The sequence below is a fragment of the Eubalaena glacialis genome, unplaced genomic scaffold (assembly GCF_028564815.1).
Source record: "Eubalaena glacialis isolate mEubGla1 unplaced genomic scaffold, mEubGla1.1.hap2.+ XY H_12, whole genome shotgun sequence".
NCBI lineage: Eukaryota > Metazoa > Chordata > Mammalia > Artiodactyla > Balaenidae > Eubalaena > Eubalaena glacialis.
In genome coordinates, this window is record NW_026871153.1 from 352553 (window position 1) to 376582 (window position 24030).

At 47.6% G+C, this 24030-nt stretch overlaps 1 protein-coding gene across 5 annotated transcripts in view; it reads left to right on the top strand.

The window, feature by feature from the left end:
• The window catches only part of LOC133082959 (protein Shroom2-like), a 132590-nt gene that overhangs the window by 36638 nt on the left and 71922 nt on the right, over positions 1 to 24030 (top strand). For all 5 annotated transcript variants that reach the window (XM_061179628.1, XM_061179629.1, XM_061179631.1 and 2 more), the window contains exon 2: positions 22312 to 22463. In XM_061179628.1, the coding sequence (XP_061035611.1) occupies positions 22312 to 22463 (152 nt within the window). The remainder of the gene's footprint in view (positions 1 to 22311; positions 22464 to 24030) is intronic.

A 24030-nucleotide genomic window follows, 5' to 3' on the forward strand; every position in this document is an offset into this window, starting at 1 on the left:
TGCCGTCCGCCTGGCAGGGGCTCGTCATCCAGTGGGTTGATCCAGGAGGTATGCAAACCCTGTCGCAGTCAGGCTTGTTGTTGAATCCTTGCAGCTCTTCTGTGGCTTATAGGACTTTTCTAAGACATTTTATTTAGTGACTTGTATCTTAAAAAAGAGGATGGGGCTTCCCTGGTGGCGCAGTGGTTGAGAATCTGCCTGCCAATGCAGGGGACACGGGTTCGAGCCCTGGTCTGGGAGGATCCCACATGCCGCGGAGCAACTAGGCCCGTGAGCCACAACTACTGAGCCTGCGCGTCTGGAGCCTGTGCTCCGCAACAAGAGAGGCCGCGATAGTGAGGGGCCCGCGCACCGCGATGAAGAGCGGCCCCCGCTTGCCGCAACTAGAGGAAGCCCTCGCATAGAAACGAAGACCCAACACAGCCAAAATAAATAAATAATAAATTTATTTTATAAAAAAATATATATATAAAGTTTATTTATAGAGGATGATATGGATATCCATTTCTTAAAGGCTAAGTTTTCAAGTTACTCTTGGGGAAATAATGCGAGTTGACTTCTGCTTTGCCTCCATGATTCCTTGAGCTGGATATTGCCGTGTTTAAATGGAGAGCCCTGCTGTGCTGAGCTCTGTTTCTCCAGGCTTCTGAAGGCAGTGAAGTAGGGCTGCTTGTCTGCTTACTTGCTGTCCTGTTCCTGTGTCCCTACAGCCCGCTTTGGAAGTTCTCACTTGTGGGCTTCACCCAGCAGCTTCCCTGGGCATCATGCCCTGGGTCCCCCAACTGCTAAAACACTTTGGGGTGGCATCTTGGCTTCCTGCTGCCTTTGCTGAGATGCACTTTATCAATCAGCATGACCTTGACCCCAGGGGCCCTAGACCTCTCACCGGGCAGTGAGCTGGCGTGTCATTGGATATGGTTGTTGAAGTGCAGATGCCAGTCGCCAGTGTCATGGTGGTATTGATGTAAGAGTGGCATAACCCTGCTGTGGGCAGTACCGAGGGACACCCAGCAAGGGGCTGATTCTGTTCTAGAACAGATGCTTTGGGGGCTGTTCTGCTATGTGTTTTCTGAGTTTTGCTGCTTTTTTATTTCTTTGAAATAGTAGGCACCCTCTCTCTCTCTATATATATATTTTTGGCCGCACCTCGCGGCGTGCAGAACTTCCCCGACCAGGGATCGAACTCGAGCCCCCTGCAATGGAAGCACAGAATCTTAACCACTGGACTGCCAGGGAAACCCTATTTTTTTTAATGTGTGTATATTTTTGGTAACGTAACTTGCATTCAGAAAAGTGACCCCACAGTGATAAACAACTGGATGAATTTTCATGGGATGAGCACAGCTGTGTAACCCACTACTGAGATCAAGAAACAGAACGTTCCTATTTATGTTCTGGGAATGTTCTAGTCTCCCAGAGGTGCCCTTGAGTCTCCCCGCCAAGACACTGCTATCTTGAACTTTCACACCTCAGGTTAGCCCCTATTTGACTTTTCTATAAATGGAATAATATATTTATGTCTAGCGTTTTTTCACTCAATCTTACACATGTGACATTCACTCCTGTTATTGCTGGTGGCAGTCGTAGCCCGTTTTCTTTGCTGAACCTCAGTGTTTCTTTTCCTAGGGGCACTTCTGAAAATTCTTAGTGGTTTTGAGCTAGTTGGAATCCCTTTTCATCCTTCCCCAGAGAGGAGCCATCTTGAACACAGATTTGGCGTCTGTGTTGCCTCAGAGCCTGTGTCTGGCTGCTCTGCGGTTGGTGTCTGCCTTCCAGAAAATTCATTGTTTTCCCACAGCCAGTGGGTAACTATTCGGTAGAGCCTTGGGGATCATGTGAGCTGCTTCTCTGGGTGTCATTTCCTGTCCGGCACACCTGCAGGTTGTAGAGGTTTGGAGGTGGTGGGGCTCTTAGAGGTGGAATCTGCACTCCAGGACAGGTCGACTACCCACGGTTAGTAAGGGTCATCCAGCTGCCAGAAGATGGCTTTGGACCTGTCGGTTTTCCTCATTTGGGTTTCTTAAGACTGTTCATCGTGTTTATGGTTCTGTGCTTGTCTCGGCTTCAGGTGAGCGTCCATGAAGCCAGACAAATCTCATAGAATAAGGCTGGCATGCCAGAGTGATAGCATTCCAACCCAAGGGCAAGGGATGGGACCTTGAAATTGTGCATCCGTCTCTGGGTCCGTCGTTGGTCGGGGCTTTGGCGTGACTACGAGATGGTGCTCGAGGAGTAATGGTCATGTTGGGGGCTTTTGGGGTGCATCGTGGTCTGCTGGGCGAGAATGCTGTTTCATAAGACGTCTTCTGCAGCGAGTGACCATGGTGTGCTGAAATGCAGTGTGTACCAAAGGATGGTAGGATTTTGCAGGGGAGGGCGTCACAATAGCTGTGTGAGCCCGGACGTGGCCGGAACATACCAGCATACTGCTGAGGTTTTCAGCACAGAGGAACATAGGAGACACAGTGTCCTGGGCGTGTCTGCATACGTAGAGGTCCGGTGAAAGGGAGAGGAGGGGGGGCTAGAGGAATCATTAGGTAAAAGTTTTACCGGGAGGAAAACTGATCAAATGTCCAGTTGTATAAAATGTGTTGTTCCTAAGAAGTCCACAGGGCAAGGTATGGCCAGTCCTGAAATGAGTGCTCTCTGGGATTTATTTTAATCGGTGTTCACATCCTCACTAGCAATTGGGGAACCTGCTTGTGCCAACTCTCGTGTGTCGACTTTTCCGCGTTTCCAGTGTTGCCTCATTCTTTCTAAAGATTTCTTCCATTCAGCTTACTCCTGTCCCAGTCACTTTGTCATTTTAAAAATAGTTTTTCTCTCTTTTTTAGATATTTATTTATTTGGCTGCACCAGGTCTTAGTTGTGGCATGTGGACTTCTTAGTAGCAGCATGCGGACTTCTTAGTTGTGGCATGCGTGCAGGATCTAGCTCCCCGACCAGGGATCGAACCCAGGCCCCCTGCATTGGGAGTGTGGAGTCTTACACACTGGACCACCAGGGAAGTCCCAAAATAGTTTTTCTCTTTAATCTCTGGCATCTGTAGCTGCATTTCTCCTCACGCACAATGCAGGTAAGGGGTGGAAGGAGGAGTGTATTATGGATTTGAAAGGCTTATGTTCTAAGGGGGTTAATACCACCCAGGCCTTGGAGTGCGTGTCGTGAGGGTTATAGATGTACGAATCCACATTTTGTGAGCTCAATTCCAGGTAGCTTTGGGTGATCCTGCCTTTGTCTCCCACCCTGACTGTTGAAATACGTTTGTTATGGTTCTTGAATTTAAAAGGATTTTCAAGATGCTTGTCAAAATGCTTCGCACACGACATGCTCATTGGTTCTAAGCATACTGGGAGTCAGATGACAGGGTACATACAGTCACACACGGTTTGGTGTATTTGTTCAGAAAATAGTGGAGCCCTTCCGGTAAGCCGGGTTCTGTGCTGGGAGGTTTGGGGAGACTTCCAGGAAGAGGACTTGGTTATGAGGTGGATATCTCATCACAAAGCTCATCACCTCACTTCGGAATTTGTGTCCTGAACTCAGCAGTAGGCTAGTGTTTCAGAGTTGACAATCAGTAAGTTTATTTTAGGAGTCTACCCACAGTAAGGCAGGACAGACTTTAGTTTTATTGACCCCAAGGGATTGTTCATTTTAAAATTGTCCATTAAATTTTGTACTCAAACGAGAATATGGTTAAAAATCTCATGCCATACAGACATCCTGTAATTCCGTTAAGTGCAGAGGGACATCACGTCTAATTCCCAGGGTTTTGTTTAAGTGAATTAGATAAATTCACATCAGTGCAGCATTATTGATGTTGCTGTCTAGCTGTCAATCGAGATGGAAGATATACTCGCTTTTTATAAAAGCTGAGTGCCTTGAATGGTGTGCATTTAAAGCCAAGTTCTGGGGCTTCCCTGGTGGCACAGTGGTTGAGAATCTGCCTGCCAATGCAGGGCACACGGGTTCGAGCCCTGGTCTGGGAAGATCCCACATGCCGTGGAGCAACAGGGCCCGTGAGCCACAGTTACTGAGGCTGCGCGTCTGGAGCCTGTGCTCCGCAACAAGAGAGGCCGCGACAGTGAGAGGCCCGCGCACCGCGATGAAGAGTGGCCCCCACTCGCCGCAACTAGAGAAAGCCCTCGCACAGAAACGAAGACCCAACACAGCCAAAAATAAATAAATAAATAAATAAAATTAAAAAAAAAATAAAATAAATAAAGCCAAGTTCTGTGTCTGCCTAGAATGGTGGTGGAGGGAAGGGCACCGCGTTCCGCATGCTGAAATTCCCCCTCCCTGCTCCTTTGGATCACTGTGACTGTCGATTGTTTTCCGTGGGCTGGGCTGTTGATAGTCTGCTGAGTGTTAGTGGCAGCAAACAGGCTGCATCAGTAGAACTTGGGTAGTCATTTTTCTAAGACTTTTTAAAGTGGCTTCAGATGATGAAGTGAGTGAGTGGCTTGCTGACCGGCTGCTGGGTGAGAGTTCACGTCCTCAGAAACGAGTAGTGGACGTTGGTTGGTGCTTGGCTTCCTCGCTCCCGTGGCCCTTCCTTGGAGCACCCCGATTTCTTTATGAAAATCGCTTCCCCGTTGTTAAGTCTTGGCTTGGTGGGGAGCCCTGCCTGTCCGCACGGCCTTCCAAGGGTCAGCCAGCCACATCCCTTCGCTTCTGCCCCCGGAACAACCTGGGTGGCCGTGTGATCCTCTCTTGGCCAGTCTTTTTAATTAAGCTTGTATTTTGAGAGAACTGTAGATTGACTTGCAGTTGTAAGACTATAGAGAGATGCCACATACCCTTTACCTGGTGTCTCCCGATGGTAACACCTTGCAAAGCTCTAGTAACAGTATCACAACCACATGTTGACGTGGACACGGTCAAGATACAAACCATTCGATCCCGCCTGTGGCCCCTGTATAGCCATACCCGCTCCCCTCCTGCCCTCAACCCCACCTTAACCCCTCGCTGCTGTTTTTGTAACTGTTTCATTTCAAGAAGAAGACATAAATAGAATCAGACAGTATGTCACCTTTGGGGATTGGCTGTTTTCACATAGCATAATTCTCTGCAGAGGTGTCCACGTGTATGTATATCAATAGTTGATTTTATTGCTGAGTCATTCCATACTGTTCATTCACTGAACGACCTTGGGCCAGTCTCTTGTCTCAGATTCCTAGGACTTTTGTCCTTACACGAGGAAGTAAGGAAAGAAGGAGGGGTTGGAGCACATTCACGCAGCCACCTCCAGGTCCTTGGCATCCCAACCAGCCGGTTCCTGCCCTGGGGCCATTGCTGACTTTCCTCGTCCTCTCTGCTCTCTGGAACCTGCTTGGGCACTTCCCAGTCCTGTGGTTTGCATGTTTCCCCATCTCTCTGTAATAAATTCCACTTTGCTTGTCTCTCGGTCAGAGCCTTAAATGATCCAGAACCCGGTGATTACTTGGTCATATGTGCCCCACCTCGAGCTAACTGGCCATCCGGGAGGCTGCAGTTCAGAGAAAACAGTGCAGCGCTGCCACTCAGATGTTTGAGTTTCTCACCGGTTCGTCCAGTATTTTCCTCTGCAGTTTGTGTGCGCAGACACTGCTGTTATCCCAGGCGCATGAATAGAAATGTGGAAAGGTACAGAATTGTTTTTCTTCTACTCTGCCAAAACACTGCTGCTTCCCCTTTCTGGTGACACTGTACTCTTTTAGCTTCTGCTTTGGGTTGCCTCCTCTGTACTGCTTTTATAAGGATAAAAAGTTCAGAACCTTATTCTGTGGTAAAACTCTGTTAATCAGTCATTGACCATTTAGCCTGGAATTTAACTTAGAGCCAGGGATGTTCCCTAGGTGACGAGTGTCTACTTTGTCCCATCAGTTTCTAGTCTTGTATTAATAGGCGTTCGCTGTGTCGGACAGGAGGCCTGTCTCTGCCTCATTCCGTTCCTTCCAAGTTAGGGTCCAGCAGGAAGGGGCTGCTCGTAAAGGCAGTGTCTCGTGAAGCTGGTGGAGAGGTACAGGAATGCAGGGCAGGGCGTGATTACCAGCTGGCTGAGCCATCCACATCCTTTGGGGGAGGTTAGTGCCCATGAAAAGGCTGAGCGGTAGTCTGTAAAAACAAAACAAAACAAAACAAAAACAAACGAAAAAACCTGACAACAGCTCCCAGCAACATATTCAGCTAAAGCTTTGATTACTTGGAATATTCAATTAACTAGATTGATTTTCCACGCTCTGCTCTTAAGGCCCTTCCAGGCCCCTCTCTGCTGTGGTGGAGAGCAGCAAACATATGACCTCCTGATGCCCAAACCGTCTGTACGAGTTTTCCTGCTGAGACTTGTCTAGCTCCTTGCTGGGGTTTTTTTGTTTGTTTGTTTTGGGTTTTTTTTTTTTGGTATCATCTGAGGCTTAATTCTTTTTTATTTATTTTATTTTTGGCTGTGTTGGGTCTTCATTGCTGTGCACGGGCTTTCTCTAGTTGCGGCGAGCGGGGGCTACTCTTTGTTGAGGTGCGCGGGCTTTTCATTGCCGTGGCTTCTTGTTGCGGAGCACAGGCTCTAGGGCGCACGGGCTTCAGTAGTTGTGGCTCACGGGCTCTAGAGCGCAAGCTCAGCAGTTGTGGCTCGCGGGCTTTGTTGCTCCGCGGCATGTGGGATCTTCCCGGATCAGGGCTTGAACCTTTGTCCCTGCATCGGCAGGCAGATTCTTAATGACTGCACCACCAGGGAAGTCCCTGAGGCATAATTCTTAATGCTACCATCTTGAATTTCTATTTGAACTGGGTCTGCCGAAGGCTTTCTTTCTGTTGTAACCAGTCTCCCTTGGGACACACATCATACCTTATTAGGGCACAGATCTGCATGAATTGCAGTTTTTCAGGAGTGTTGAATTAGACCCACAATAAAATGACTGTAGAATTGCAGTTGCAGAAAAATTTAATTATGCTAATAATCGAGGGTAAAATTACTTGTAGATATATAACATTTCCTAGTAACTTCAGTCAGGAAATGGAAAATTCTCTAAAACACATTACAACTTAGAGAATTTTATAAGGATACTCCTCATAGATAAAGTTATATTTTTAAAATGAGATACTAATTTTCTAGGTTATAGAAAAAATCATGCAATAATCATTAGTGCCTTGGGGGAAAATGGTATTTTAGAATACTATAGAACATAAGAACGTAAGAAATGTAATCTTTTTTAAAAAAATTTTATTGGAATATAGGTGATTTACAATGTTGCGTTAGTTCAGGTGTACAGCAAAGCGGTACAGTTATATATATACATATATTCATTCTTTTTCAGATTCTTTTTCCATACAGTTATTACAGAATACTGAGTAGAGTTCCCTGTGCTCTACAGTAGGTCCTTGTTGTTTATCCATTTTATATATAGTGGTTTGCATCTGTTAATCCCAAACTCCCAATCCATCCCTCCCCCCACCCCCGCCCCACCTTGGCAACCACAGTTCTAGTCTCTGTGTCTGTGATCCTGTTTCTGTTTCGTGGATAAGTTCATTTGTGTCATATTTTAGATTCCACGTACAAGTGATATCATTTGGTATTTTGGACAAAGTATTTTTTAATAGCCTGTCATGGGAGATAGCTGCCTCCCCCCTTTTTTGAACACAGTGATAAAAGTCCCCAATAGTCCCATATCAGTCCTAGCAGATGAATGTATATTTTGCATTAATTTGTCCCCTGTAAGATGGAATAAAGCACAGGAGATGGAACGAAGGCAGGCTGTGGCCAGCTTCAAAAATGCCCTTGCACAGCATTGTAAAGCAGCTATACTCCAATAAGAAAAAAAAAATGGCCTTGGTGCTGCAGCTTTGCCATGCTGAGTGTTAAAGCGCCCCAACCGAGGAAGAAATAATGGCTCCATCCCTCCTCCGTGCACACAGTCTCGGGGTGTGTCGGGCTCTCATGGTCCGTGCCTGCCTCTGCACACTTCTGCCCATCGTAAACTGGCACATGGTTAACTGTTTTCCCTTGACTGGTGAATAATACAATCTTCAACCTGGGGAAGAAGGAGAAGTGGGCTACTAAGCAAATTCTGACATCCTGATAAAAGGTTGCACACCTCCCTTCCCGCGAAGCACAGCCCAGAAGCTCTTGATGTGCTGTGCCTCGGCAGACGATGAGGCACTACTGTGTCAGAAGAGTTAAGTCATTTTAATACGAGTCTTTTTTTTTTTTTAAACTTAAGAATGTGTCCATTTTTTTCCCAAAGCTGTGAATGAACTTGGGAGACATAAACGTAACGTTAAGGAATGAGGATTTCGCCTGTGAGAGCTGGCTGCTGAAAAGTCAGCAAAAGGTTTCTGGTTTTTTTGGTGCAGACGCATCAGGATTGGAGTAGCTTAAATCTTTTTTTTCTTTTTATTGAAGTATAGTTGATTTACAATGTATTAATTTCTGCTGTACACCACAGTGATTCTGTTATACATATTTACATTCCTTTTCATATTTTTTCCCATTATGGTTTATCATAGGATGTTAACTGTAGTGCCCTGTGCTCTACAGTAGGACCTTGTTGTCTATCCATTCTATGTATACTAGTTTGCATCTGCTAATCCCAACCTCCCAATCCATCCCTCCCCCACCCCTCCTCCCCCTTGGCAACCACAAGTCCGTTCTCTATGCCTGTGAGTCTGTTTCTGTTTCGTAGATAAGTTCATTCGTGTCATATTTTAGAGTCCACATGTAAGTGATATCTTATGATGTTTGTCTGACTTACTTCACTCAATGGGATAATCTCTAGGTCCATCCATGTTGCTGCATATGGTACTATTTTGTTCTTTTCTGTGGCTGAGTAGTATTCCATTGTATAGATGTACCACGTCTTTATCCATTCATCCGTCAGTGCACATTTAGGTTTCCATGTCTTGGCTATTGTGAACAGTGCTGCTGTGAGTATAGGGGGCGCATGGAGTAGCTTAAATCTTAAGTGCTTTTTTTTTTTTCTTTTTTCCTATTTTTAGATGACAGAGGTTACAAGTTAGAAACATAATATTTTGGCAGTTTTGGTTTGATTCTCAACTTCAGTTCACTGGGGGGAGATAACATTACTGCGGAGATGAGGAACGTGTTAAGTGAAAAGCCCGCGTTCATGTAGCCCCACTGATTTAAACTCTCTAGACTTTATAAGTATCCAACCCTCACTCCCCTCCTCCATGATATGTTTTTTAAATGCATTATACTCCTCGGTCAGCCAGGAGTACAGGTGTTAGATGAGGAGAAATGTGGTGACTTGGAGCTGGTAGATTTTTAGGGCGTATGCAATGTGTCTTAAATAAAAACATGAGTACAGCAAGACGTTATAGGTTTTCGTAGCCTGTTTCTCAGACGTGAAAATAAATGATGCCCCTCAGCAGTTTTTTGTTTTTGTTTTTTTTTCTTTTTGGCCACCATGCGCGGCCTGCGGAATCTTAGTTCCTCGACCAGGGATTGAACCTGCGCCCTTGGCCGTGGAAGTGCAGAGTCGTAACCCCTGGACCGTCAGGGAAGTCCCTCAATAGTTTTTTAATTAGAAAAGCTAACAGTTTTAGTGTTTCAAACTGTTTTATTTGGTGTTGATTTTTTTTTTTAACATTATAAACATTAAAAGGAAAAAACGATTTGTATTTATAAAGAATTAGGACTCATTCTAAAGTATGGATGTCTTCTGGATGAACCCGGCTGGTTCTCTAAGGACCTCGCCCCAGGCATTTCAGGGAGCCCTGGGGGAGGGTGGGGTGGGGTGGGGTGTGTGTGTGCCGCTGCCCTGGGACCCTTCGGGTCTCTGCCTCGCAGCTGCGTGGCAGCTGCCGCATCCACAGTCAGTGTCTTTGTTCACGGCCAGAAGCAGAGGGAAAGGGTGGTACCAGATGTTTCTGCCCCTTTGATGGCAGAGACAAAGGCTTTCCTCAGAAGCCTCCAGCTGACATCCGCTCCGTCTCCTGTCAGGACCGTCACGGCTACCCTCCCCGTGAGGGGGGACGTACGTGGCCCCTCCTGTGTCTGCGTGGACTGGCTCCACAGTGCTGCCGGCCACCGCGGACGGTCGGATCCTAGTAACAACGGTGGAGGGCGGCACCTCCGAAAGATGGGGTCAGGGATCCTGGAGGATCCGGACAGCAGCGAAGCCCTGAAAGACCGGCCGGCTGTGGGGAGGCAGGAAGGGGACCTGGCGGTGGGCGTAGTGGAGACCACCTTGGTGGTTTCGCCAAGTTTTAAAAGCAAAAGAGTGCCAACAATTTGAGGACATAGGGATAGTACCTGTAAAAATCCAGATCTCCAGCTTCTTTTAAAAAAAAAAAACCCAACCAAAAAAAGGGAAGATCCGCCCACACTGGCTGTTAATTTCCCTGGGGCTACCAGCAGCCAGGACCGGGTAGTAGCTGCTGCGCCTTCAGAGGGGAGCGCCCTGCCACTGCCCCAGGGCCCCTTTCGAGGGCTGTGTCTTTGTACCCCGGTCCCCTTCCCTACCCTCTGGGTGCTCGTGTGTGCAGCCCCGAGATTGCTGTGCTTAATTAGGCTCCCCGGGCTTGGCCTTTGACATGCATCTTTGTCCATTTGAGCTGCTGTAATAAAAAAAAAAAAAAAACAAAACCCTATAGACAAGAAACATTGATTTTTCATAGTCTGGAGGCTGGAAGTCCAAGATCCATCCAGGTGCTGGCAGATTCAGTGTCTGGCAAGGACCTGCTTCCTGGTTCATAGGTGGCATTTTCTTGTATCTTTACACGGTAGAAGGGGTGAGGCAGCTGTCGGGGGGGCCTCTCGTGTAACAGCACGGATCTCATTCCTGAAGGTTCCACCTTCATAACCCAGTCACCTCCGTGAGACCCCACCTCCTTATACTGTCACATTGGGGGTTGGGTTTCAACATGTGAATCTGGGGGCGGACACAAGCATTCTGTCTGTGACAGCATCCCTGAGAAGAGTTTTTCAAAGAGACAGCCCTCGGGGTGGGTGAGATCTTCTCTCTTTTACCCGATAGAGAGACGAAGCCTTGCGGGGAGCTCTGACTCACCTAAAGGGAAGGTGAGGTGGCCTTGGGTGGGTCCCCTTGGAGCAGCCCCTCTCCTGCGTTGCCCAGCGGCAGCCTTATCTAAAAGAACAGGCGCCTTTTCTTTGAAACAGCAGAAGGCTGGGAACGTCCATTACAAATAAACAGCCATGTGTCTGACAAGCGGGGACACTTTGTTCTCGTGTCCAGCAGTTCCTCTTCCTGTTTCTTGATTGCCTATCAGCTCCTGCAGATTGCTTTTCTTCTTTGAAAACTGCAGAATTAAGTCGGTCCAGTCATCCCTGTTGAGCCGGTGCTTAAAAGTTCCCACTACTCATTTGCAAAAGATGTATGAGAAAAGGTTAGAATCGGGGCAGGTCTCTGTTCCCAGACTGCTGCGGAGCCTGCTTGCTTCTGCCCAGTCAGTGCTGGATACTTGTAAGACCAACTGCAAAGGGCAGGTCTGTGTCGTGTTCCTCCCGCGGTGTAAGATGAAAGCTAGCTTTAGATGAGAACTTCACTATCCAGGCTGACTTTTTTCCCTCTCTGTTCACCCTTCCCAGAGATGTTGCCTGTTGTGTCGTGACAGACACTGCTATCGGAGGGGAAGAAATAAACATACGATTGGGGTTTTATCCTCCAGGAGATGCTAGTCTTTTATCCTCCAGGAGATGCTGTGGGACTGGCAGCAGAAGCAGGGAACTGAAAACAGAGGGTTTGGGGGACTTCCCCGGTGGTCCAGTGGTTAGAACTTTGAGCTTCCGTTGCAGGGGGCATGGGTTCCATCCTTGGTCAGGGAACTAAGATCCCGTGTGCCACGTGGTGCGGCCAGAAAGAAAGAAAGGACGGAAGGAAGAAAAGAAAGAAAGGAAGGAAGGAAGAAAAGAAAGAAAGGAAGGAAGAAAGGAAAGGAAGAAAGGAAGGAATATATAAAAACCCAAAACCAGAGGGTTTGGAGCCCTGAGTGGTGATGCACCCAGGGTATTCAGGAGGCCAGGAGGTGGCCATTGAGTCCCACGGTGAAAGCGGTGTTGGGGGGTCGTGGTGTGGGACCCAAAAGGATGAGTGGGGTGAGCCAGGCGGAGTGAGTGTCTGCCTGTCAGGGGTGGCAGTGTGAATAGAGGGGACCCAGCCAACAAAGCCTGGAGGCAAGAAGGACCATTTCTTCGGGGAGAAAGGACAAAGGCTTCTTAGTTGCAGGCCTGTGATGTTTGGGCAGGGCTCGTGGTGTCCAGAACAAGGCCTGTTCTGCCTGGTAATGGTGGCATTTGATTGAACCCAGTGGCTCCACCTGGCCTGACTGGCCGGCCTTTCGCGTTGCTGGTAGAAGAGGCTTCGTGGCAGGTTGGAAGGGGATGTTAGAGCTGTCCTGTTTCCTGTGTTCCCCAAGAGTTATAATGACTGTTGCAGGTACTTCGTCCTTTCTCTAGAAGAGTGGTTCTCAACTGGGGGTGATGGCTTTTGTCCCCAGCCCTACCCGGGGTCCGCTGAGTAGTATCCGGAGACGCTTGGGTTGTTCTGACTTGGGATGGGGGACGCTGCTGACACCTATTGGTTGGGACCGGGAATGCCGCTCCTAAGTGTTCGACGGCCGCCACCCAGCGCACAGGACTATCCAGCCCTGGATGTCTAGCGCCGTGGCGGGGAAAGGCGGTGTGGTAGCCCATCGTTGGGCTAGCCTGTGTTTTGTCTGCTGGACATTTGGGTGGTTTCTGTGTTTTAGCTGGTGTGCTTGATGCCAGTACGATCATTCTTGTACGGGCCTCTTGGTGAACATACATACACAGGGTTGACTTGAAGGTTATTTGCTCTGTTTCTGCAAGTGGTTGTATTGATCTGTGCATCCGCCCCGTACACAAGAGTTGCAGGGGTTAGAAGCAGCCCAAGTGTCCATCGACAGGTGAAAGGATAAAGAAAATGTGGCATATACATACGATGGAATATTAGCATTAGAGAAGTGTGATCACGTGGACGAACCTCGAGCGCTGTAACCACACACAGAAGGACAGTCCTGTATGATTCCACTTACACAGGGTATCCGCAGGAGTCAAGTTCATGGAAACAGAAAGCAGAATGGTTGTTGCCAGGGGCCGGGGAGATGCTTGATGGATATGGAGTTGTGCAAGATGAAGTTCTAGGGATCGGTTACACACAATGTAATGATAGAGAACGCTGCTGAACTGTACATTTCAAAACGGTTGATGGTAAATTTTCTGTGGGGTTTTTAAACCACCCTTTTAAAAAACAAGAGTTACAGGTGCTCCGGTCCTCTCCGAGCTGCTTTCCCTTCGGGTGTCCTTATGTCTTTGTGGTTGCACTGCACTCCTTTGCAGCTCGTGGGACCCACCCTGCCTCTTCTCCGAGGCACGCTCGCTCGGGGGAGCAGAGGCGCAGTGGGTGTTACAGGATGACAGGAATTAGAGCTTATGTAAATGTGGCAGAGGGTCCGTAAGGGAGATCTGGGGGATCCTGCACGGAAGGAGTGCCTCTGAGAAGCCACGCCCAGCCGGCCTGGGGAGCTGGCCGGGAGGGTGCCTCCATGCAGCCACCTGTACGTGGGCCTGGGCCAGGCATCTCCTTGTAGGAAGACAGGGGATGCAGAGCAGTGGGGTGTAAGAGAAGCTGGAGGCCGCCGGGCTCTTCTGCATCACTTCCGCCTTCTATCCTTGGACAGATTCTCCTTTGGACCCAATCTAACCAACCATACAGGGAGAGAGATTCTAGAAAACGTAGTTCCTGTTTTAACCAAGAGGACCCAGAGCTGTGCCTGTTATAAACACCTGACCTGTGCATGCAGCATACATTCCAAAGGGCTGTCTGGGGAGATGGGCATGTGTCCTTTTTTTCCCTTTGCTTGATTGCAAAGCCACGGTATATAAACCATGACATCTTTTAAAGAGGTATTTATTTGTGTCTTAGCGTGAGAACTTAACTACGACTTAAATCATGGTTTTTTGTTTTTGTTTTTGTTTTTTAAATGTGAGAAATGAGGTCTGGGTTTCCATGAACATAATCCACTTAGATGAAACTTTTGTAAAACACCCCATGTGTAAATGGCAACTTGCTGTATTTTAGAAGTTTTCTGTAAGGCTATAGTAGCTAATCAAGGGAAAAAGAAACTTTAAATTATGTTGAGAATAAACAGTACGAACATCTAGGATAACTGAGCTTCGGCATTTACTTTTCCCCCAAACAATGTTATTTGAAAGGACTTAGGAACCACTCTACCTAAATAGCTTGGAGTACTGTAAATGAAGCCGTCTCCCTTTACCATTTCAACATCTGGTTTCCCTGTGTTAATGATCAAGAATGGGGATCACTTGTCACTGAACTTGAGAGTCCAGGAACCTAGCCTGTGCTGTAGTCCTGATTGGAACACCAACAAATTACAAGTAAAATGATTTGTAAACATACTTGTATAATACTTCTGAATTTACAAAATATTTTCATAATTGTCTCACTTTTATTCTTCTGTTGATCCCGGGTTGTAAGACAGCCGACTCTTACCACCATTGTTTTGGGCGACAAAATTGAGACAAAGAAAAATTAAGTGACTTTCTCCAAGTTGTGTAGTGAAGTGGTAGAGGTGAGTCTTCAGTCCTGGATCCATCACCCCTCATCTCTGTGAAACCTTCCCTGATAGTCACCCCTCCCCGTACCCTGTGATTTGACTCTTCCCTCCTCTGTGCCACCGGGGCCCACGAGTGCCTCCCTTGCTGTGCTTGTCACATGGAATTTATATCCGTCAGGGTCCAGTTGGGAGGCAGAAAGCACATAGTAATTGGAACAGGGCCTGCTTAATAGGAAACAGGATTCCGCAAACTGGCCACATACCAAAACACCCCTTATGTCTTGTCTGTCTGTCTGTCCGGCAAGGTTGAGTAGTTACCATAGGGACCGGAAGACCCCGCAAAGCCTAAAATATTTACCATATGGCTCTTGAAGGAAAAGTTTGCCAGCCCCTGGTGTGAAGAATTACTAACTATTAGCAGATTATTACTTATTGTCAACTTACTGAGTCATGATGAACTAGGAACTCCTCCGGGGTAAAGAGAGCTTTAAAGAATGCAGGAGTAGCAGCTGTAAGGAGCAGCCACTGCCTCTAGGGTTGAGGCCGATTACCTGAGGAAGGAGGTGTGGGACTGCCCCCCTCTTGCTCCCTTCCCTCCCCCCAGGCTGAGACTCAGATCTGCATGGAGTGGTGTGACAGCAGAGGAAGTCCCCTCGGGCTAGCTGACAGACAGGAAGCTGCCCGTGCAGACCTGGCAGGTGGCCAGGGAGCTGGCTGGCATGCCAGTGGAACCCCTGGGAAGCCATCCGAGGGCACGCTTCTGAAACTGGCCGGCAAGCTGCCCACCGGAGTGCTCGTGGAGCTTGGCTGTGGAGCCGCGGTGGATTCAGCCACTGCCTTGTCCGCAGGAGCAGGCAGAGAGGACAGCAGTCCCTCCAGCGCCCTCTATGGAGGACACTTCCAGAGGTGCCAGCCCGCGAAGGAGAGCTCTCCACAGGTCCTGCCCCAGTATCACCGCTCGAGCGGAGACGGGTGGTTTGCAGTTAAGAGGCTAACTGGCGTAGTGTTGGGATGGGTCGTTTGCACACCTTACTCCTTCTGGATTGTAACTTCCTAGTCAGGGGTGTTCAGACAATGCCGCCTGAATGCTGCTCTCCAGAAACTGTCCCTTGCACGGGTTGGCCCGTGTTCTCTGGAGGGCTGTGCTGTGCTGCCCTCAGGACTGGGACTCTGCAGGGTCCTGAGGCCCCTAGACCTTTGCCCCCCCTGGAGAAGAGGCACATACCTTGGGCTTTATCCTCCCCGGGGGAGGCCGCGGCCCCTTGGCTCCGAACAAACGCTCCTCCCGGGGTTCTCTGTTGCAGCCAGCCTGGGGTCTGAGCTGCCACTGCTGAGCCCCTGATGCAAATTCCCTTCCCTCTCTGTTTCTTAAAACCTCTCCCTGAGCAGTCAGCTTCTTTTCTGTGTCTGTTTGGACTTGTGGTCGCTAACTGCAGCCTCCACTGCCTCTGGATCTTCACACATCTCATTGACCTGCTCAGTCCATCAGCCTGGCTCTGTCGCCTTGTCGGGGCCACACCTTCCCTTCTTTCTCTTGCGGTGGCATGTGATCCAGCCTTCGCTTTAGCCATGAGCGGCAGGAGTGTGTTAGAATCTTCAGAGCAGGCCCTCATGTTCTTATGCGTGGGACTGAATACTGACTTGCTCATCTGAATCCAAATGTATGAGGTGGGTTTTGGTTTCTTAGGATTTTTTGCATGTGGGGGTAGTTAACATTTTTCTTGCTTTTTGATACATTTTTTTGTCAACCATGAGGAAAGCAGTTTTCTTGCCTAATTGATATTTTATTGGTTATTTTGAGGATTGGTACACACACAGTTCAATTTGTACATCCTTCTTAATGCATGCACTGAAGAACTAAGAAACCACGTAGCTTTGATTCTTTTCTAAACAGGTGTTCCAGTGACTTTCTAGCTTAAAATGTGGAAGCAACTTTTCCTTAAGAGGATATCAAGTATGAATACCTTCAAATGTTGATAGGCTGTGACATCACAGGTCCCACTTCACCGTTTAATATCATAAGCACCACATGCTCAAATTTCCATTTTTTTCATGGCACATTCGTGGCGCATTATTAGGGAAACTGGAGTGTCATGACCGGGGATAGGAAGGGCCAAGATCAAGAAGTGGTTTTCTTTTGGAAGTAATTCTACTAAAAAACATGGGAGTACAGGTAATTTTATTTTTATGTTTTATTTTTTTAACTTCTTATTTTATATTGGAGTATAGTTGATTAACAATGTTGCGTTAGTTTCAGATGTACAACAAAGTGATTCAGTTATACATATACATGTATCTTTTCTTTTTCAAATGCTTTTCTCCATTAGGTTGTTACAGGATACTGAGCAGAGTTCCCTGTGCTACACAGTAGGTCCTTGTTGGTTATCCATTTTAAATATAGCAGCGTGTACCTGTCAGTCCCAAATTCCCTAACTAGCCCTCCCCCCACCCCCCCTTGGTAACCATAAGTTCGTTCCCTAAGTCTATGAGTCTGTTTCTGCCTTTTGTAGCATTTTTTTTTTAGATTCCGCATATAAGCGATATCATACGATATTTCTCTTTGTCTGTTTGACTTAGGTCACTCAGTATGACAATCTCTAGGTCCATCTGTGTTGCTGCAAATGGCATTATTTCATTCTTTTTAATGGCTGAGTAATATTCCATTGTGTGTGTGTGTGTGTGTGTGTGTATATATATATACATACATATATATATATATATATATATATATATACACACACACACACCCCCCACATCTTCTTTATCCATTCCTCTGTCGATGGACATTTAGGTTGCTTCCGTGTCTTGGCTATTGTAAATAGTGCTGCAATGAACATTGGGGTGCACATATCCTTTTGGACCATGTTTTTCTCCGGGTATCCTCTTCAAGACCTATTAGGTGCGTGACTGCGTCTCCAAATTGCCATTGAGTATGTTTTGTGTTGTCAGGTTAAAAAAAACTGCCCCCCATGGAATGTTAAGCTGACACTCGGGATAGCCAGAGCGTCCTCAAATTCATTATCCCACCCTTCCCTGGTTGTACCAAAAAATAACCAACGAACAATTTCACCTCTTCAAAAAGCGTTTATACTCCAAAAATGGGGTGAGGTGGGATTTCCTTCTTAAGCATGTTTCCAGAGCTACTGCGAAGCTTACATTCCCCAAATAGTTGATAAAAACACTCCTTGGGATGTACAAGAAGGGAGACAGGGACCAGTGACTGGTGGTATGTTCAAGTCTTAACACTTGAGAGGTTTTTGATTTTCGATGGGCTTCTCTGTTACCAGAGATGCACCTTCCGATTATTTCACAATTTGATACTTTTCCTGGATGAGTCAGCTCTACTTTTCTGAAACAAGGGAGCTCAAGGAGAATGAGTAAAATAGTTAAATTAAGCAGACTAAGGAGGTGACATCAGTGATTGTCCTGGCTCACAAAAGGCAGTGCTTTCTCATGGCTTTTTCTCCAGACAGCAGAGCTTTCTTTGAGATAGTCATAACTGATAAATCATGGGTGTGATTCGTGGCCTTTGAAATATGATACTGGACTTAACACGTTCTTCCTCCTTTTGTTTTGATCTCTGGGTATCGCGATTTTCCACATCAGTCCAGCTCAACATCTGAGCTCCACCAGCCGACCCCTTTCCTGTGGCCCTTGATGTCCAGCATCGATTCTGTCCTTAGACCTTCCTTCCCAGCGTCTAGAGTGCTTGCTTACTTTAGTGTTCTCTGCCCTGTGTTGGTTTGAGCCCTTGTTTCTGTCCAGTGCAAAGACAGAGCCTGCTGCCTTCTGTTCTCGGGCAGAAGAAATTCTTTTCATGTCAACCTCCAGGATGAAGCTGCCAGACGCATTTGCTGGAATAAGAAGGTCGCTCCCCTGCTTCCGTGCTGGTCTTCTTGGGCCCCCACTGCCTCCAGGATATCATGCCAGATTCTGACTCAAGGTCAAGTTCCTCATCTTCCTCCTTCTGCCCTTATCTTCAAACGCTCCCCAGCCAGAGCTCTGCGCTCGGCCAGGCTGACATTCCTCAGACCGGCCCGGCTTCCTGCCTCTGCCCCATCTTCACATCCAGACCCCCCTGTGGAATGTCCGCCCCCATCTATGCCACCCCTTTCAAGTTGCTCTTCTGGGCCTCTCTCTTCGTGAAGTCTTTCATCTCCAGCCCCGAGGCCAAGCGAGCCTGGCCCCTCGCGCCCCTGCTGCCCTGACGTGGTTCCTTCCCACGGGAGTCCCGGCTCCCAGGAGAATCAAGGTTCTCCGGCCTCCGTGGGTGTCATCCTTGATCATCTGTAACATCCGTTGGATGAAATACAAAAACTTTGTTCCAACGAGACTTCCATTGATGGTTTTTTCCCCCCGCTGCTGTTTCCAGAAAAAATGTTTCCATAAGAACAGCAAGGAAATCTGCACATTTGGGGACACTTAAGTCTTAACTGAGGCCCTAAACAGGAGTTTTCCAATGCCAGTGAATGCTCAGACCAGAATATTTGTCCTGGCTTGTGAACTTGGGGCTTTCCTTCTGCCAGTGGCGCACGGACAGGCATCATGGGTGTGGAGTCATTTGTTCTTGTGTGCCTGTCTTTTTGTAAAGGGACTTTTTTCTGAGCTCCAGCAAGCAACACTGAGAACTTGGCCTGGTGGCTCTAGGACAGGACTGCCCTGTTTGTGGCTCCCGAGTGCTGCAGATGTCAGGCAGTTCCCTCTGCTAGTGGCAATGCCAAGCGCTCTCTTGACTATAAGGCAGGGGACGGTGACAAAACGATCCTGAGTAATGCGTGATACACTGTACAGTGCTGGCAGGCAGAGTCAGTAAGTATCCTGTGAGACTAGAGCCAACTTCAGGTTTGCTGTTTACCAAGTTCAAGCCTAATTAATTCTTCCTAATGGGAGAAGTCTGATGGGGTCAAGAGTACAGACTGGAGGTTTTCAAAGCGTCTTCTTTTACAACTGTTTTCTCCATGAGCACAATAAACGTCAAACAGATAGTTTGTCTTGGTGAGGAAGCCAAGGGGGGAGAATTCCCCAGCTTCTTTGTCTCCCAAACCCAGAGCCGTTTTTGCTGGGAATGTAGATAGAGTGTGGTTAGGACGGGGCAGGGGGACGCCTCGGAATGCGGTCTTCCCTGGTGGAGGAGGGGCTTGGGAAGTCTTTGCAGATGAGGGGAGGCAACACCGTGTCATCAGACTTCGATGACGGCGCGTGGAGCCAGCCTCGCAGAACTTGTGCATCCAGGGGTTTGTGGGAACGAGACTGAAAAACCCACCAGGTCGTGGCTGAGTCACACAGCTCGCCTCCAGGACGTCCTGCCTTCAAAACCTGTCCTAAGGCCCTGCAAGTTCCTTGGTCATAGTTGTCTTGCCTGAAGATTTTTCTTGTGAAACTGAAATTCAGAGAGGAATCATGGTAGGGAGAGAGACGCAGGTACTCACGCTACTCTCGCCCTCACCAGCCCTGCGCGTGTCTGCTTGTCTTGGCTTTTGTGACGCTCACCCCCCCCTTTCTCCTCCACCTCCTGCTCCTTCCCCCACCCATCTTCTTCCAGATTTCTCCGTGTTGGGGCCCCAGGGTTCTGTCCTCAGCTGTTGGTGGGTCTGTTTTCTGTGTAGGAGGCCTGCATCCCCATCCCTCCCGTTTTTAAATTCCTTCCGCGGCTGGTCAGCCCATGAGCAGGCCACCTTTCCCCGGGTACCCTCCCCTCACCCCAGCCAGCTGCCCTGCCCGCCGACCCTCCGCCTGGACGGCCCCTTGGCCTCCCACCCGGGGCGTGCCAAAACGTAAGCTCTCCGCCACGTATCCTTCACCTCGGCTGTATGTGGCTGAGTGTGTAATCTTGGTGGGGTGGAAACTTATTTACGATCTGTTATTATGTTGGGATAAAAATTGTCTAGACTTTGAAACCGGTTGTTAACCGAGTGATTTGCTTCACATTTTAGTTAGGAGCGCTCATTTTGCTTATGCTGTTGACTTGCAGTGAATAATTGCTTTATTAACCCAGGAAAAGTTCAGCTGTCCTTGGGTTTGGGCGGAGACTTGAGGAAAGTACCGCGTGGTTTGAGAGCTGAGCATGTAAGTTGCTTGGTTTCCAGCTTTGTAATGACCAGAGGAGAAATGTTTACGGCTTTAGTGCTTTGTGAGGTTTGGAACGGATTTTTAGGTTAGCCCTGGCAAACAGTCAGAGCAGCGAACTTCCAAACCTGTACGCCTCTGTGCCCATAAGCATTCATCTTTTTCACTAGTTTTCCTAGCAGTTTGTAAAAATAATGGCTTTTTGGTGTGAAACAGGGGTTGACAACTTTTTTTTCATAACAAGCCAAGCAGTAAATATTTTTGGCTTTGTGGGTCAGACTATGCTATTCTCTCCTGTAGCAGTGTATAAACAAATAGCTCTGGTTGTATTCCAGTAAAATTTTATTTACAAAAACAAACAAACAAAAGGCAGCTGGCTGGATTTCACTCATGGGCCACAGTCTGCCAAGCACTAGTACCGCAAACAGGTTGGTTAATTGATGGGTGACTTGATGCTGAGTTGGATTATTACTGTATAGGGAAGACGAGGGTGAGAATTTAAAGATTAAGATTTCTCAGGATAAAAATCATAAAATGCTTTTAAGGAGTCAGTCAATACACATTCATACATACGTGTTTAACACTGAGTAGGGAGTATTTTACATACCCAGCATGGTGTAATAATCTAGGACTGTAATGAAAGGAATCAGATACTCAGTGTCAGCGAGGATGTGAAGAAATTGGAGCCCTCCGATGCAAAATGTAAAGTGGTGCAGCTGCTTTAGAAGGCAGTCTGGCAGGTCCTCACAATGTTCGCCATAGCTGCCGTACGACCCTGCCATTCTACTCCTAGGTGTACACCCAAGGGAAACGAAGATGCACGCGCACGCACAAACTTGCACACCAGTGCTCACAGCAGCATTCATACCCAAAAAGTAAAAGCGACTTCAATACCCATCACCGATGAACGGATAAATAAAATGTGGTTGGTCCATACAATGGAGTATCCTTCGGCCGTAAAAACGAATGAAGCTCTGACACAGGCTACAACATGGATGCACCTTGAAAACCTGAGTGAAAGAAGCCAGACACAAAAGGCCACCTATCGTATGATTTTGTTTATATGAAATATCCAGAATAGGCAAACCCTAGACGCAGAGAGCAGATGCATGGTTGCCAGGGGGTGGAAGGATCGGGAAGTGACCACTGACAGGCACGAACGAGGTTTCTTCTGGGGTTTGGAAACTGTTCTAAAATGGGTGGTGGTTGGACAACTCTGTGAATATACTAACAAGCCATTCGTTTATGTTTATATGGGTGAATTGTGTGATATTTGAATTATATCTAAATACAGCTGTTACGGAAATAACTAGGTGCAGGATTAATCTATGAGAAATAACTAGTAAATAATTAAAAAAAAAATCCATCATTATTTTTTGAAGGAAGGAGATCCAGAAAGTGAATGGGTATTTCTGGCTCTGCTATTTCTGGTGTGTTTCTGAGCGCTCATGCGCTTTCCCGCCCCTCCGTGAACGGGTAGACCTTGCGGAGGCAGACCAGGTGAGGGATGCATCCCTGGTCTCCCGCTGGGAATCAGGGCCCAGGTGGGTCCCTTCACCCCTGGGTTGTCCTGAAGCCAGTCTGAGAAAACCTGTGGGTGGCATGTGTCACGGGCATGTTGTATTCCTGGCCGAGTCCTAGGGGCTTGTTTGCTTGTTTAAGAGGCTCACGGGACACACTTCTGTGTTGCAGATCGAAGAAGGAAGCAAAGCCGCGGCAGTGGACAAGTTGCTGGCCGGGGATGAGATCGTTGGCATCAATGACATCGGTCTGTCGGGGTTTAGACAGGAAGCGATTTGCCTGGTGAAGGGGTCGCATAAGACCCTGAAGCTGGTGGTAAAAAGGTAAGACCTGGGCCTCGTGCCTTGTTTACAAACAGATGAGCGGGACAGTGAAACCTGGAGTCTGTTGGCTGCGCCGTGTCACTGTGGCAATCCTGATTTGGACTTAAGTCGCGCGCGTGTGTGTGTGTGTGTGTACATGTACATGCATGTACACTTAGGAATCTATCTCTTGGCCAGGGATGAATCCGACATCAAAAATTTTAAAGATGCCTTCTTTTTTTAAAATTAATTTTTATTGGAGTATAGTTGATTTACAATGTTGTGTTAGTTTCTGCTATACAGCAAAATGAATCAGCTATACATATACAGATGTCCACTCTTTTTTAGGTTCTATTCCCATGTAGGTCATTACAAAGTTTTTTTTTTTTTTTTTCCCAATAGTTATTTATTTTGGCTGCGCTGGGTCTTAGTTGTGGCACTCAGGGTCTTCATTGCAGCACGTGGCATCTTTAGTTGCGGCATGTGGACTTTTAGTTGCGGCGTGCGTTCAGGATCTAGTTCCCCAACCAGAGATCGAACCCGGGCCCCCCGCATTGGGAGTGTGCAGTCTTGCCCACTGGACCACCAGGGAAGTCCCTACAAAGTACTGAGTAGAGTTCCCTGTGCTGTACAGTAGGTTCTTAAAAGATTTCTTCTTTTATTACTGTTGACTGTTAATTTTGATTTAAGTGACTTTGAATACTTAAATCTTATTCTTGGCATATGTAGGTGATTTTCTGGCAGTGAGGAAACTGTTTATGCTCCAAATGATGAAATGTCATTGCCTGTGTTGTACACAAGGTGGCAGGCTACCAGGTTTTGGGGCTTTATGCTAAAATAATGTGATGCACATAGACTTACAGGTCAGCTAGCAGGTGTTTCCAGTGCTGTGCTGAGGTCTGAGGGGAGCAAGTGCATATTCCAAGAAAGGAGATTGTGGATAGGAGTTGGGATGATTTGAAGGGGTCAGAAAGTGAAGTTGGGCACGTGGTGCTTTTACACACAGGCACTAGAAAGGTACTACTGGGCAGCATGGAGGTGTTTTGTGACTTTTTATTTTTATTTTTTGGCCACGCCGCACAGCTTGTGGGATCTTAGTTCCCCAACCGGGGACCAGGAATCGAACCTGTGCCCCCTGAAGTGGAAGTGCTGAGTCTTAACCACTGGACCGCCAGGGAATTCCGGTGACTGGTTTCATATAGAAATAATTCTCGACCTTGTGTTTTACAGTTGGCTAATTCATAGTAAAGGGTTGACGTGCCCCTTTTAGCAGAATTAGTGCAGTCTTTCCAAGGTAGGCTGTAAATTTTTATTTTTTAAAAATTTATTTATTTATTTATTGTTTATTTTTGGTTGTATTGGATCTTTGTTGCTGCGCGCGGGCTTTCTCTAGTTGCGGCGAGCGGGGGCTCCTCTTCGTTGCGGTGCATGGGCTTCTCACTATGGTGGCTTCTCTTGCTGCGGAGCACGGACTCTAGGTGCGCGGGCTTCAGTAGTTGTGGCACACAGGCTTCAGTAGTTGTGGCTCGCGGGCTCTAGAGCACAGGCTCAGTAGTTGTGGCGCACGGGCTTAGTTGCTCCGCGGCAT